General features: G+C 43.9%; 1 protein-coding gene across 4 annotated transcripts in view; it reads left to right on the top strand.

Moving 5' to 3' along the window:
- The window catches only part of sgip1a (SH3GL interacting endocytic adaptor 1a), a 73,160-nt gene that overhangs the window by 46,422 nt on the left and 12,260 nt on the right, over nucleotides 1–14,478 (top strand). For 2 of the 4 annotated variants that reach the window (XM_042214725.1, XM_005948786.3), the window contains 15 exons: nucleotides 2,167–2,230; nucleotides 2,887–2,908; nucleotides 3,049–3,069; nucleotides 3,564–3,620; nucleotides 3,895–3,958; nucleotides 4,471–4,646; nucleotides 6,083–6,091; nucleotides 7,366–7,377; nucleotides 8,775–8,796; nucleotides 8,896–8,986; nucleotides 9,867–9,952; nucleotides 11,708–11,788; nucleotides 12,322–12,396; nucleotides 12,617–13,414; nucleotides 14,337–14,458. In XM_042214725.1, coding sequence (XP_042070659.1) covers nucleotides 2,167–2,230; nucleotides 2,887–2,908; nucleotides 3,049–3,069; nucleotides 3,564–3,620; nucleotides 3,895–3,958; nucleotides 4,471–4,646; nucleotides 6,083–6,091; nucleotides 7,366–7,377; nucleotides 8,775–8,796; nucleotides 8,896–8,986; nucleotides 9,867–9,952; nucleotides 11,708–11,788; nucleotides 12,322–12,396; nucleotides 12,617–13,414; nucleotides 14,337–14,458 — 1,700 coding nt within the window. The remainder of the gene's footprint in view (nucleotides 1–2,166; nucleotides 2,231–2,886; nucleotides 2,909–3,048; nucleotides 3,070–3,563; nucleotides 3,621–3,894; nucleotides 3,959–4,470; nucleotides 4,647–6,082; nucleotides 6,092–7,365; nucleotides 7,378–8,774; nucleotides 8,797–8,895; nucleotides 8,987–9,866; nucleotides 9,953–11,707; nucleotides 11,789–12,321; nucleotides 12,397–12,616; nucleotides 13,415–14,336; nucleotides 14,459–14,478) is intronic. The other 2 variants (XM_005948784.3, XM_014329760.2) reach the window with 2 other exon arrangements.

The raw sequence follows: 14,478 nt of genomic DNA, 5'->3' as shown, positions 1-14,478 counted from the left end.
GTGTGTGTGTGTGTGTGTGTGTGTGTGTGTGTGTGTGTGTGTGTCTACCTTTTCGTATATAAAGACAGATTCATGTCCTTACGTGCAACATATGAAACTGCCTTTAGTCTTTCTGTATGTGTGCTGATGCTGATTATAAGCAGCAGGATATTTATTTGAACCTTGACAGTCACCATTAATAGGATGCAAGGCTGAATATGTTGGCAGAATCAATGGGAGAGTATTTCTGGGCGCGAGCGTCTGTGTCCTGGAGGCCTTCTCGGATTGATTTCTCGTTCTGATGCAAAATTAGTCGAGTGGAGAAATGAAATAAAAACATGGAAAAAATGTAAACAAGCTGCAGGTACTCTCCTTTTTCCCTGTGGGTCTGCTGTAGTAGTCTGCTGAGCTTCGGTGTGGTTTCCTGTTATCCAGCTTATGACACTTCTTAGGTGAGCAGAGGACTGTAGACGCTCTTAATTTTTAGCAGGAGACTACAATGATGATATTTGTCTTTTATTCATGAGTAGGGTCACTGGTGTTGAATTTGAGTACCAGAACACATCAAGGACGGGAGCATGATACCGTTTTGTGTGTGTGTGAAGTAGCATCAAGTTTCTGGTTGGAGACTTGTGTGTAACTGCATGTGGTATGAGGGGAAAAAATAGGTTGGTCCTTAGATTATGTGATGAGATCGCAACCACACAAAGAGGAGGAAGTATGAGAGTAAGGGAAACATTGGAGAAGAAATGGAGGACAACTGGGCCTTCATTTGGGGTAAGAAAGAGGTGCGAGCATTTGAGTTTGTTTAGCCTAATGTAACTAAACATGACTCATTTCATAGACAGGAGGACTAAGCTGGGACTAGGAGAAGATTACACATTTAATTTTTAGAACTTGAAGCTGGACTAATGTGCTGGTCAACTGGCAGAGTCGTTTTTGTAGCGTAATTCCTGAACAAACAGGATACTTTGTGCTTAAATTGGTAAAACAGGAGAAAGTCCAGAAGTTTCATGTGAGCAATGTCTGCATTTCTTGTTTTTCACCTTTTGTCCCGCAGCTGTACCAAGTCCAGAGTAAATGCGTTTTGTTTTAAGGCATGAACTCGCCCGAGCTTCCTCGAGGCCTAAACACACCAGCGCTGTAATCATTTGTTGTGTTTCAATGAGCGGCTCCAGTAGAGCTTCAGCAGATGTGAGGTGATGTGTAGGTGAGATTATGACTGTAGAAGGCTGGTTTGGTATGACCCCTGAATTACTGAGTAATTACCAACTCCAGCAACTTTATGGCTGATTTTGTTCTCACCTTGTGAGTTTGTCTGCTTGATTTGATGTTTATTTGTCTGCGAGCATTTTGAGCTAGTAATCAAATTCCTGTTCGGTGCATTAAAAGTCAGCAGTTTCTCAGCGGCTGCTTTCTTGATGTTCGCCGTGCTCAGAAAACTTTGTTTTCATTCTTTTTTTTGACCTCGCATTGATCAGAATCAGAATCAGAATGGGGTTTATTGCCAGATGTTGAGGTTTACAACATTAGGAAATTGCTGCGGTGCTTCAGTGCAAACAATAAGAATTAAAGTGCTATGTAGAAAGAAAGATATGTGCATGAGATATACATGAGATATATACATGAGAATAAGAATTATGAGTGCTATGTAGAAAGATATATACATGAGTGCAGGTGGTGATCAGTGCCAAACATGAAATAATGCAGTGACACAGCGTAGGGTCATGTGTTAGTGGCGGGGACAGTCATGTGGTTATTGTTCATGTGTCCAACAGCAGAGGGGAAGAAACTGTTCTTATGGCGAGAGGTTCTGGTGCGAATGGACCGGAGCCTCCTGCCTGAGGGGAGCAGGTCAAACAGACTGTGTCCAGGGTGAGAAGGGTCAGCTGAGATCCGAGCTGCACGCCGCAGTGTCCTGGAGGTGTACAGGTCCTGCAGAGATGGGAGTTTGCAGCCAATCACCTTCTCAGCAGAGCGCACAACACGCTGCAGTCTCTGTTTGTCCCTGATAGTGGCTCCAGCGTACCACACGGTGATGGAGGCAACTAGTCACTAAATAACACATTTTCTTTAATTTCCTGGGTGATGGATGAGTCGTTCACTGAGCCTTTAACCCACGAAACCTTCAACTTCTAGTCACGTCTTTGTTTCTGCATAGAATAATTCACCTTTTTCTCTTTTCAGGATTGAAAAAACGTACCAGGAAGGCCTTTGGGATACGGAAGAAAGAGAAGGACAATGATTCCACGTAAGTCCTCTGTTGTGTTGTTTGATCCACGCACAGAGCTTATTAGTGCTTCACTATGATGCTGTGAAGTGGAGCTACAGGCTGACTGAACACTCGGGGGGGGAGGATATGTGACAGTAGGTTATGCATATTTATGGCAGAAGAAGGAAGGGATTGTGGTCAGGAAGAACAATTACAGGATTAATATTAAGTGCGGTTCATGTCAAATACGTGAAATGCTAAACAGCAGCTTCCTGTAATCATCTACGGCTCAAGGGTCTTCCAGCCAATTACGAGTCACTGCTGAATACTGTATAGACTTTATAAACCACTTTATTGTATGTCATGTGTTATTTAGGATCTCTAAAATAATACACCAGCTTACAATACTTGTTGCTTGTTTTTTGTGTAAGATAAAGGGAAGAAATGTTCTGCATTTATGTAACTACGACAGCCATAATACAGGAAACTGCTGCCTTTGGCGTTTGTTTAGTCAATCTTTGAATTTTTGTAGCCATGTTCGAATCCTACACAAAACAGTTGAAGTGTTATGAACCTGCGTGTCTGTGGAAGTGTGTGACTATGATCATGTGAAAACTGGATTAATCAGAAAAAGACTCACTTACATGAAGACGTTGTGTCTTAAGTAACATTTTCCTTTCTTTTGGTTTGCACAGGGGGTCTCCAGACAGAGATGGTGTAAGTAACAGAAACGATCTAGTACATAAACAGTTTTATGTATTTATTAATTGGGGTTTATGTAAGCCTGTGTCATCAGAGAAATTTGTGAAGCACATTGTTTTTGTGTTTTTTCTTTTTCTGTTCTTTTCACCTGACAGGAACCTCGAGAGGTTGAATCGGTACTGAGCTCAGCTTTTTAGACTAGACCACACTCTAGAGAAGTGTAGTGTGTAGAGCTTAGACTGGTCATAGACGTCGCAGTATGTTCTTTAACTCATCAGCCTGATGCAAGTGCAGCTGTTTCAGCTGTCTGTTCTTTAGCGCGCTCTCTGAGGAAGCTTTGTGGGGGTGTGGGGGGCGTTAGGGGAACAACACCAAGTCATTTGGAGTTATGATGAAACCTCAGTCTTGAAATCCTGTTCAGCTCCATCGACTAACATAAAAAAAAAAATAATCAAAAAACAGCCAATTTGATGACTTGAAGAGCCGCTAACGTAACAGAGTAGCCTCAGAGTAAAAGCTTTGTGACTTAAATCTGGAGTTCAAGGTGTTTGGGTGAGATTAGCTGAGACGTAGTTCCTCTGTGTAGGTGTGTAATGCAGTTGCAGGTATGTTGTATCGTGTTTTGTTAGGTGAGATTTTAGTCAAACTGTTTCTGTCTTCTCGCTCTCAGAAGAAGACGAACGGGGCCCCGAATGGCTTCTATGGAGATATCGACTGGGACAGATACGTAAGTGAAAACGCTGCTTTGTAGGTCCAAGCTGACTTTCAAGACTGTTTGTTGGTTTCACTTTCATGTCGTGACTCTTCTGTGTTGATCTGTGGTTTTATAAAACAGATCAACAGCTTCACAGATATGTTAATTGTTTGTAGATGATCCCGTCAGGTCAGCGGGTTTACGTGTGTAGCTTACACGGTGGGTGTGGGTTGCCTGTGTGGAGTTTTTTACTATGCAGGAACAGCTGCTGTTTGTCACTATCATTCAGACTCATTGTGTCTTTCAGAACTCTCCTGAGGTGGATGATGAAGGCTACAGTATCAGACCTGAAGATGAATTAGAAGAGGAAGATATCCTCAGCACAGTTTTTAATACGTGGCAGTTTCTGTCACGTTACTTGGCAAGAACTGGATTGTTTCATTGTTTGTGTCGCATTTGCTGCACACTGTTGTGTCAGTTTTTGTCGTGCATGTGATGGAAGACAAACGTGACGTGGCTCACAGAACAGATCAATATGATTAGTGTTTTACTGAGAAACGGCATACAGATAATAAAATGGCTCAAGTTCTTTAAAAAGGTGTTTAGGCCCCAGATTTAAGATACAGAAAAGTCTTCATTTTTATTATGTGGCTAATAAAAAAGTAATTAAAAACAAATTTATAAAGTGGGTCAGAAAAGAACATTTCTAAGTGTCTGTGAATGTGTCTTAAACAGGACGATGTCACAGAAAACAGACTTTTGTAAAGAAGAAACGATTTAAGTACCGACACGCAAAGTTTCACTGAGGAATGTGGTTCCCGGGTTTCTCATCAACCTTAAGATGAAATGTAAACGTTTGTTTTCCTTGACATTTTTCCTTCACTTGCCCCCAAAAAGTCTCACTTCTTCTCCTCCGACGAGTCCGAGGAAGAAGAGGACCACAGGAAAAAATTCAAGATCAAGATCAAGCCTCTGCCGCCTGATCGTGTTGTGGAGGCACCCTCAGTCGATGAGCTCAAAGCCTCCATAGGCAACATAGCTCTGTCCCCATCTCCCATGGTGAGTAGATCTGGTTTCCCTGGTCCGTCTCTGCTGGCTTTAAGTTAGCCATGCATGCATCATTTCTGTTGCTCTTCTTTTTTGTGGTTTTAACTGTGCATAAATGTAGCCGTTGCTCACGTATCGTCTTTTCTACTGTGTGTGGTACTATATGTTGAGCTGCTACTGTTTCTCTACAATATAAAGCTGCTTTAACCAGTATTGCTCAGAAGGGACATAAGGACACCACGAGGAGGACTGAAATCACAATTCATTCCTCTGTTATGATTGATAAAAGACCTCTAATTTCATATAATTGATTTCAAGTGTTGGTGATATAGTCTTGGTCAGACTTGGTCATAGTCGCTGACTTCAGTATTTGGAGTAACTCGAGGCAGATGTCCTACCGCAACAGAAACCATCTAAGCACCGCTGCAAAATAGCAGGGTGTGAAGCTCTTATTTGAAGCGATGCAGCTCAGTTGACGAGTCCAAATTCTAACCAGCGTCCTCTTCAGACAGCCCATAATTAGCGACATCCCTGCCTTTCTAGCTGGGACCCATAACTTGAGTGTTTTCCAGTGAGGAGAGCTGGCTTAAGTATCTATCTTGAATTATTCAGGTAGGAAAGTGGGCACCTGTGTGTCAGTCTGCTGTGGTCATTTGAGCCTCTGGGCCTTAATAATTGAGTCCAACTTCAGTGTGCTCACCCACTGACTGTTAACCTGATCACGTGTGAATGATTTTTCACGCTGGTCACGTCTGTGTGAACGTGTATGAAGAGCTAATGCACGAGGAGGCCTGTGTTTTTGGAAGGTTGCACACCTACATTTCTTACCCTTTCTCAGTTTTTGATCATTTTCAAAGGACTATTATTTCAGTGTGACAGGCTCTGTTTATAAGGCTTTGAACACTAACACTTGACATCTTATTGAGTGTTGTTTATCTTCTACTCCTAAATAAGATAAATGTTAAGTCACAGTGCGGCCCTAACTGTATGACATATTTGAGAGTGTTGGATGTTGAGGTGTTGCTCTTCATTTTGGTTCAAATCTGCATGACGTTTAACTGCCCAGCGCTTTTTCTTCATACATGCACACAGTTATTTTATGGCTATGGGTAAAAAAATTTTTTTTAAAAAGGAATATAGGCCACATGTTAACTGAAAGACTAAACCCTGACTGTTGCATGTATGTGTTTGTTGTTTCTGTAACCTCATTTGGTTGATGTATAAATGGGACTGAATCCAGGGAAAACCGCTAACACCATCCCGGCTGCATGTGCCCGTGTCTGTGGGTTTAGATGACTGCTTGCGTTGTAAAAGAGACTCTGCTATGCCAGTGTTGATGTACCATTCCTCCTTTTTAATTTTCTAATTCTCTCCCTGTGCTGTCTTGATTTTGCTTTCTCTCTCATCTCATTGTTCTTTGCTGCCTCAAATGATGCTAAACTCTGTAGAAGAGTCCGGTAAGCCTTTGCTTTGTACCCCTCCACCCCCTTAACCTTTTCATCTGTCTTGGCATTTACTACCTGCTGAAAATAGGCTAGCTACATTTAAAGCGAAATATTTATAGGGCCGATGGCTGTTTTGTGATTTCTCTGTGGCTGTAGCCACTCGTCATCGCGGTGCCAGGTTATTCTCAGCGTTTTCACGCCTCATGCACAATGATGTGGCTGCCAAAGTATTTGGACTATGTGAGCCCTCGTCTTTCAGGGTGTTTCTGCTGGCTAAGGTTTCTTAAATCTGGTTTTAATGAGTTTTTGAGTGTTAAGCGCCCAGTCCTCAGTCCAAACAACTAGGTGGCAAACAGTAGAGGCCAGCAAAAGGTCAAGGATGGAGGGAAAATGTTTGAGCTTAAATAAGAGATCTCACATGACATTCGATATCTTTGACATCTTACTTTTTATATTTTGGGCAGAAACAAAGAATGTGTCCTACCTGAGCACCAAAAGCAAAGAAGCAATGTTTTCTTTTTGATTCTCTTCGTATTTCAAATAGAAAACGACATCGTATCTTTAAAGGCTAAAAGGTCATAACGTGAGGGTCGAAGAGCGTCCTGCTGTGCTTCCTGTTTACATACAGCAAAGCAGCAGTGATTGGTTATGACAAGCAATACAGAGCTTTGTCCTTCACCAGCGTATCCAATCAGAGGTCTCCTTTCTAGGAGCATTTCCCACCCACTGTTGCATCACTTTAATCACTCACGGCTCACTGCACAACTGGACCAGGCACAAGAGTGAGCGATGGAGGGAGAGATGGCTGATGCGAGGTGGACATGACACAGACAGATGGAGAGATTTCAGTTCAAATTAAAGATGCCAAGGGGGCAGATGGAGTCTACAAGGGAGAATAAAAGGAAACTCTAAAGGATTAGTTGGCAAAAGGGTGGTGTTTGCAGGAAAGTGATTAGAATAAAGATGGATGAAAAGTGAGCCCATTTGAGATTCTAGAGCGACTACATTTTGTTCTTGAACACTAACCTAGAGTTGGGAAAAAAAGTGAGAATGACTTATTTAAACTATTATCTGTTTGACATCACACACACAGCTGTTCGAGCTTATTTAAAATAAAAATCTGAGACAGATGAGCTCGTTTTTTTATGACTGGGTAACAACCACATCCTCAAATTCAGCCAACCAGGCCAAAAATTCTTCTCATCCTGATGCATATGATGTCTCCTTTACTGATTTGTCACTCTCTGATCAGGTATCTCTTCTCTCTTCCTTTTTGCTGGTCACAGAGACGTAGCCCGGTAAGTGGCTTCTTCTTCCTTTTCCCTGGGGTTAGACTAAATGTACCGTAGCATGTGCCACATGTCTACTTATTCCTTTTCTCCTTGTCCTTGGGGTCAGTTGAATAAGGGAAAATATGTAAGGGTCAGCAGTTAAAACAGTCGATCAATATGTTTCAAAATTTCATTAACATTAAAAATATTTTTAGCTTTTTAAGATCAGCGATATACTTGTGTACTTCTTTTGGGTGTTTCTTTGCCTTGAATGGCTTCATGCTTGGTCTCTACTGGGGACAAAGTTTACACTTTGGACAGCTTGGACCCTTTGATGTCTTACTTCAGTCACTCCCCATCGTGTCTTCTCATCTCCTCCCTGCCTTCTTCTCTCTCCTTATCTGCCTTTTGTTGGCCTCTCACATCCTGCTTGTGGTGAATTCATACACATGCTCTCTTAGACTTTGGTGTTTGGGATCACAGCCGAGAAGGCAGTAATGTTTGTGCTGTTGCCCCCCCATCATCAACACTGGTCTCTTTTTTTTGTACGCCTATCGCATTTTATCACGTGGCTTCTTACAGCTTCAAAGGACGTTTGGAAAACCTTTAAAGACGCCATAAACCACTGCAAGCAGATTTAGTTTACCAGTATCCCACCAGTACCAGCTTTGCATCCCTTCATTTTTTCTGTCTCGCTTAAGGCAGTTTTCTCTCCCTATTACCGTTGGGCGATTGGACAAATTTATCGACCACAGCGATAGGCTGAGCGTTTTACAAGAGCAATTTATTTATGTATTTGCCCATGAGTAAGTTAGTTTCAAGCAACAAAGTCATGTTTGAGTCTTTGCTGGCGCAGTACGTCTGCACGAGCGGCACACCTCTTTGGTTATATCCTCAGGTTTACCTCTTTCACCCGGTTTAAAGCCAAAGAAATCCCAAATTGGTGACTTTGTATTTTACTTTTTGGCAACTAGTTCCTCCATGTTTGGACTTACTGTGTTCTAAGCACGCAAATCAGTCCGTGCATGATTACATTGCTCCGCCCATCAAAAAGTCACCTGCCCGAATATATCGGCCATCGTCATTTATTGGACTGATGAATGTCGGTTAGAAAAATGTGACAAATCGCCCAAAGTGGGGAGTGCGTGCAAGTCATGCCCGCTCATGTGAAGTGTAACTGAGTGCAGTCTGATCAGATTTAGTCGCAGTTCAGCCTCCGACCTTCAACAGCCGTTGCCTTTGCTCTGTCCAAACACACTGGGAAGTTTCAGAAAGAAAAGAATAAAAGAGCTAAGAACATCTTTTTTGGTTTTATTAGAAATCCTCACACATGGATGGAAGAATGTTGGATCCAAATATGAGAACAATTTGAGGTTTCTTGTCTTTGACTTTTTACATTTCCATGTTTTCTTTCCACGTTACAGGGTTTGAAAAGGAACACGTCCAGTAAGTATCAGCTTCATCACCTCAGGCCAAGCTCGCTTTTTACAAGTGACAAATTAGGAGGATGTGATGTAAGATTAACGTAAATCCATTTCATTTTGGGCGCAGGTGAAGAGATCGCCAGACCGAGACGCGTCGTCCCTCCTGCACCCGCCGTGGCCCCCACACCAGCTCCAGCACCACAGCCCCCCAGGTGTGTATCTCGGTGTCGCTGCTCGTCCTTTCTCCTGCCTTTGGATCACACTTCAGTCCCGAAAAGTTTTGTGCAGTTGGTCTGTATTTTAGCTTTTTGCTCGTTCCACGACACTGAAACGTTCATTTTAATTATACTTTTCTTGATGTTTTAGTCAGCGGTGTCGGTAACAAGAGGCACAATCGCTGTATCATCATGCATAAAATGTCGACATTTGGAAACTGCACCATACGTTGGCAAGGTTTTTGTTATCTTCAATATTTTCTTTGCTTATTAACTGCAGGCTTAAACTGTGGCATGCCACATGAAAAATAGTGTAGTAAGAGGAACTGTCTTTGGGTTGCTTTTGATCTTTTTGCCATCTCGTTAAATAATTCCAGACAAAAACTGTCCTCTAAAGCCAGACAGTCCTTTGCAGACCTGCCACTGTATCTACACAAAAACTCCACGCTGTGCAAACCTGGTTTTCATATCTATTGCGCTGAAGACGAGGTCTTTTTATGTTTAAGTGTGCGTTTGTTGGTTGTTGTTTGGCTGCGGTGTTTGGTGTGTTGATTGCAGCCTCGGTACAGTGAATATGAGGTATTTGTATTTTCTGCAGATGCGATTGAGCCACAGTCACTTTCTCTAAAAGTCAGTTGTTTTTATTCTGCCCCCAAAACCATCCCATTAGCTTTTCCCGTCATTCTTCATGTCGTTGTTTATGCTGCTGCCACACTTTGAAAATGACACATTTGTAATATTGTTGGGAAGATTTGAGCGGAAAGGGGAGCTGCAGCCTGATCAGACGACATGCAACGAGACGCTGCACTGACTGTTGTAGCTGTAACTGTTTGCTGCTAACAGTTTCTTCTGTATTGTCCTGTTTTTTCTGTCGCAGCAATCAGCAAACACCAGTCTCTGAAGACACCACAGGCTTATTTGGGCCTCCTTTAGAAACAGCCTTTGGAGAACAGAAAACTGAAGGTAACCCTCTGTGTCTTTGTCTGTATCGGCTCTTTGAATATGTTTCTGTTGATGCTTTGCTGTCAAAGTATGTTAGCAGTATGATGAAAAACACACAAACACACACTTGTTGTCTGTGTAAGGCTTCCAGCTAGTTTCTGATGTCTTTGTTGAGGGTGTGGTTGACGGCAGTCCTCCGAGGTCGTGCTCTTTTGCACAGTGAAACTCGTTCATATGCAGATTCTGCCGTCACCTGCTCACATCCAGCCCTGCAGGATTTTATGATGCAGACTGTGGATGAGCTCTTAGCTCTTACGCAACTGCCGTGTCAGGCGTAAGTAACATCAGCTTGACACAAATTCCCTTCACATTAATTCAGACAAGTAGAAAAGCTCTGCCTCTGGCACTTTGAACTGGTAATGTTTCACTTTTTTTCCAGTAAATACTAGTTTCATTAAGATCCTCTTAAGGTCAGTTAGAGATTCTCTGTGTAATTTGACGCAATTCAGTAGCGTCAGATGTGCCGTTAAGTTGAATCGTTGTCTTTGTGAAGCTGCTGGAGTGAAGACGGGATGTGTTGCAGGTTTGTTGCATCACACTGCATCCATCCTTTTTTAGCTTATTAGCTGGTGTATTTTTTTCAGATGTCTTTTTTTATATGCAATTATAAAAGCGAATATTATATAGTAGCACTGAACCGAGTGCGTGTTCTTGTGTTGACACATTGTGATTGCAGTTTTTACTGACGTTCTCATCTGTAGCTGTGTCCCAAAACGTCGGCTGCATCCTCCGGAGGCTGCATCCTCCGGAGGCTGCATTTGAAGGCCGATTACGTCGACGAAGGCTGTCCCAATTCGTCGACTCTTTTAAATACAGCCGACAAATGCGTCCTTCATTTCCCCAAATTTGAAGGGTGGGTCGGGTGTGTCCTTCGTGGCCCACCATATCCCAGAATTCATAGCGCGGCCCAGCCAAATTTCAGCTGCCAACAATGGCGGCTGCTACTAAGTTTTAAAATTACTCTTATTAATCTTTCTGGGCCACAAAATAAACTTTTAACATATTTTCAGGCGAGAAAGTAGCTGCGTAAATTACAAATATCTGCTCGGTTTATCAAGACATCGCATATTTGCAAAAGTCTGTCACCCACCAGCTCGATAGCTAGCCGGGGGGTTCAATGGTCACTCCAGCCGGCGAGAGCAGCGGACTCCCAGCGTCATCGTTTTCAGACCCCCGCTCTTTCGCTACTGAGGTTAAACATCATATATAAGTCACTCGGATAACTTAAAAATGTAATTGTTTGCCTTTTTTTCGGTGTTTTATTTGTTCCGGAGTAAACCGGTTTGGCTGAGATCAAAGTTATTAGATTAAATAAAACTTTATTAATCCATCGGGAGGGTTCCTCCGGGATTTTCACACAGCTGAATAAACGTCAAACTGATTAAACAGAAGTGTGAGACGGTCGAGAGTTTACGCCAGTGTCTTGTTATACTTTAGATAGCAAGGAGCCGACGGCCGAGTTTATTAAACTCCACCGAGACAGCGGTGACGCAAATCTGAAGGCTAGACCGTCCCATTTCACAGCCTCGCACTTCCAGCCTTCTCGGTCTTTGAAGGACCCGGCCCACGTAGACCGCGAAGGCCGGGTCCTCCGAAGGATGCAGCCGACGTTTTGGGACACAGCTTCACGCAAACATCCCCAAAGGATCACGAGCCCGAAGTGTTTCGCTGCTAACGCCCTTCACGATGGCCTTTTCTGTCCCCTCCTGAACTTAGCGGTTCTATCTGAGTGTGACGTGTGGGGGACTCCTCTATCAGAGCCTGAATCCTCTTTGACAAGATCCTTTCCCACAGGAAGTAAGTTGCGCCATTCCCTCCACATTACGCCGCACTTCCCCGTCCCTGTGAAATTAACACACAGATGGATCAGCTCAGCTCATCATCCTGAGAAATCTGCAAACTGACCTGATCAAACAGCTGTGTGCCAATAATGCTGCCCTCCCCGTTCTAAACAGCCATCGTTTCATTTCATCAGTCATTTCACGAGCACGTGATTCAGCGTCGGTTGTAACACCAGAGACGTTCAATAAGTTTCCGTCATTGGGCACCAACCCTTGCCTGCATGCATTTGGGCTGATGGGGGCTGAATGTTCTGTGTTGCATGGTGGGTAATTTGGGACGATCCCCCCTCGTGTTGTATCTGGAATACAATGGTGCCTGTCGTTGATAGATCCAAACGTTCATCTTGTGTTGGCTTATTTTCTTCATTCATTTTTTCCCTTTGTTGTCGTTTGCGCCTTGAGTCAGACTGTATGCAGCCCATCACCAGGTGCAGTGATGTGAAACAGGCAATTATTGCATTCATTGTTAAACTTGTGATATACTTGCAGCTCCACCTCCACTTCCACCCAAGAATGTCCCAGCTTCTCCACCAAATACTAGCCCTCCGCCTGCAGATGATGCTGGTAAGAATCTGCTCATCTGTTTCTGCCTCCCGTTAAATCGCCTCAAACTGAAACAAGCTTTTAAATTTGACCTCAGTCGTCTGTTTATCTTGATGTTCCGGTGCTAACTTTGTCAGTCTGTTTGTCTCCCTGTGATCTTTTATCTCCTTGCTGAGCACATCTGCAAACACCCCCCCTCCCCTTTCTTTTTTAAATTGCTCCTCCCTTATCTCTGTTTCAGAAGTGTCTGCAGGAGCAGACAGCTCAGCCAGGAAGCCTTCAATAGCCGACTTGGACAACATTTTTGGACCGGAGCAGGCTGCCCCTGCCTGCGAGGATGCGGGTGACTCGTGGGTCTGCTTCAGCGAAGAAGCTCCTGACCAGCCGCCTCCACCAAAGGACCCTGCACCTCCCCTCCCCTCCTCCCCACCTCCTCCAGAAGAACCAGCACCTCCATTACCAGCCTCCTCTCCTCCACCTGTGCTTCATGCCCCACCCTTACCTACATCACCACCTCCTTCGGAAGACTTTGCACCACCTCTGCCTACTTCACCTCCCCCAGAAGATGATTTTGTTCCCCCTCTACCAACTTCCCCACCTCCCTCAGAGGAACAAGTCGTACCTTCAGTCCGTTCGGGTCCTCCCACTCCCAAAGACCAAAACCCTCCCACGCTCGCCACCTCTCCGTCTCCTGCAACAAAGGAGCTTTCATCTCCTCCTGTTTCCTCCCCTCCTCCTCTTAGTTCACCTCCAAGTGTCCCACCTGCACCCACCCCCAAAATAAGCACTCCAGCACTGACGCCTCCTTCCGAGGAGCCTGCGGCTCGCTCCGTCCCGCCGCCTCTTGTCCTCTGTCAAGAAGAGAAGCCCAACAATACAAGCACCACCCATCCCAAAGAGGATGGAGGTGAAACTGTCACTTCGCCCAAAGATGCAATCCAAGGCAGTAGAAGTACACCTCCGCCACCACCTCCTCCAACGTACCGCGCAGTGGTTTCATCACCAGGTCCCACATCTGGGGCCGGCGGCACGAATAGCGGTGAGCGCTTCAAGATCCTCACTTAAATATAAACCCAACAAAAAAACTTAATTTAGAGGATGGTTTACAAGAAATATTCTCACTACAATGAAAAGAAAAAACCCGCACGTCACCTGATCACTTAACTGCTAATTTTAATGGTGTCATTGCAAACAGACAGTGACAGTGTTATGAGCTGAGGCATCATGTCAGCAGTGCACCCTGCTCAGATTTTCTTTCAGCTGATTGCACCACTTTTGTTGGAACTTGCATCACAGGAACAGTTATCCTGCATGTTCTTCCTGGAAAAGAGGTCATGTTTTGGCCCAGATTTATGTACAATAGCATTTTGCCTCAGAGCGTATTATGTTACCAGGGCCTTTTTCTTTCACGTTTTATTAAAAACTTGACTTGCTTAGAATTTCTGTGCTTTTTGTTGCATTTTTAGTGCCTTTTTTTTCTTTGTTTGTTTTTTAGCTTTTTGCTTTTTGACCCGTCCTTGAGCTGCCCAATATGTGGGAAACGTGGACAAAGACAGCAGTGTGGGCGGTTTTGTTTTGTTAGGTTAATTGTACTGAGCCAGTGTCCAAAAGAAGTGGATGTAACGATGTGGCGAAAAAGGAGCTCTTCGAACGAGGAATAAAACTGATCAAATTTCCTCTCGAGTTTTCAAAATGAAATGTTTGAACATCTGAGCGGAATCATTTTTCCAGTTCCGTCAATGGTGAAAGAGACTCGAGAGAAAGCACGTAGAGGGATGTGTGCTCTTAATGCTGTATGGAGGATATGAGGTGTGTAGTAGATCACGACAGCGATCCTGTGAAGTGAAAAATGAAACAACACTTCTTACTGAGTGCTGATGGTACTCTGTCCTTTTGTTTAGGCGTTTTCCAAACTGAAAAATTAAATTAATCCCTTTTGTGTTTTTTGCGCGCCTCTTCAGGTTCCTCTTCACCCGTACGACCTGCCACACCGTCGTCAGTCAACCCCACCCCACCTCCCCCTCCACCTCGTCCCCCTTCACGACCCAAACTTCCTCCAGGGAAACCTAGTGTAGGCGATGCGGTAAGACCTTTTTTTGTTGT

This window comes from Haplochromis burtoni, unplaced genomic scaffold, assembly GCF_018398535.1.
Source record: "Haplochromis burtoni strain Fernald_Lab_line unplaced genomic scaffold, NCSU_Asbu1 Contig_606, whole genome shotgun sequence".
Classification (NCBI taxonomy): Eukaryota; Metazoa; Chordata; class Actinopteri; order Cichliformes; family Cichlidae; genus Haplochromis; species Haplochromis burtoni.
The sequence above is the reverse complement of the archived record's forward strand: the minus strand, read 5'-3'. Positions and strand labels throughout refer to the sequence as shown.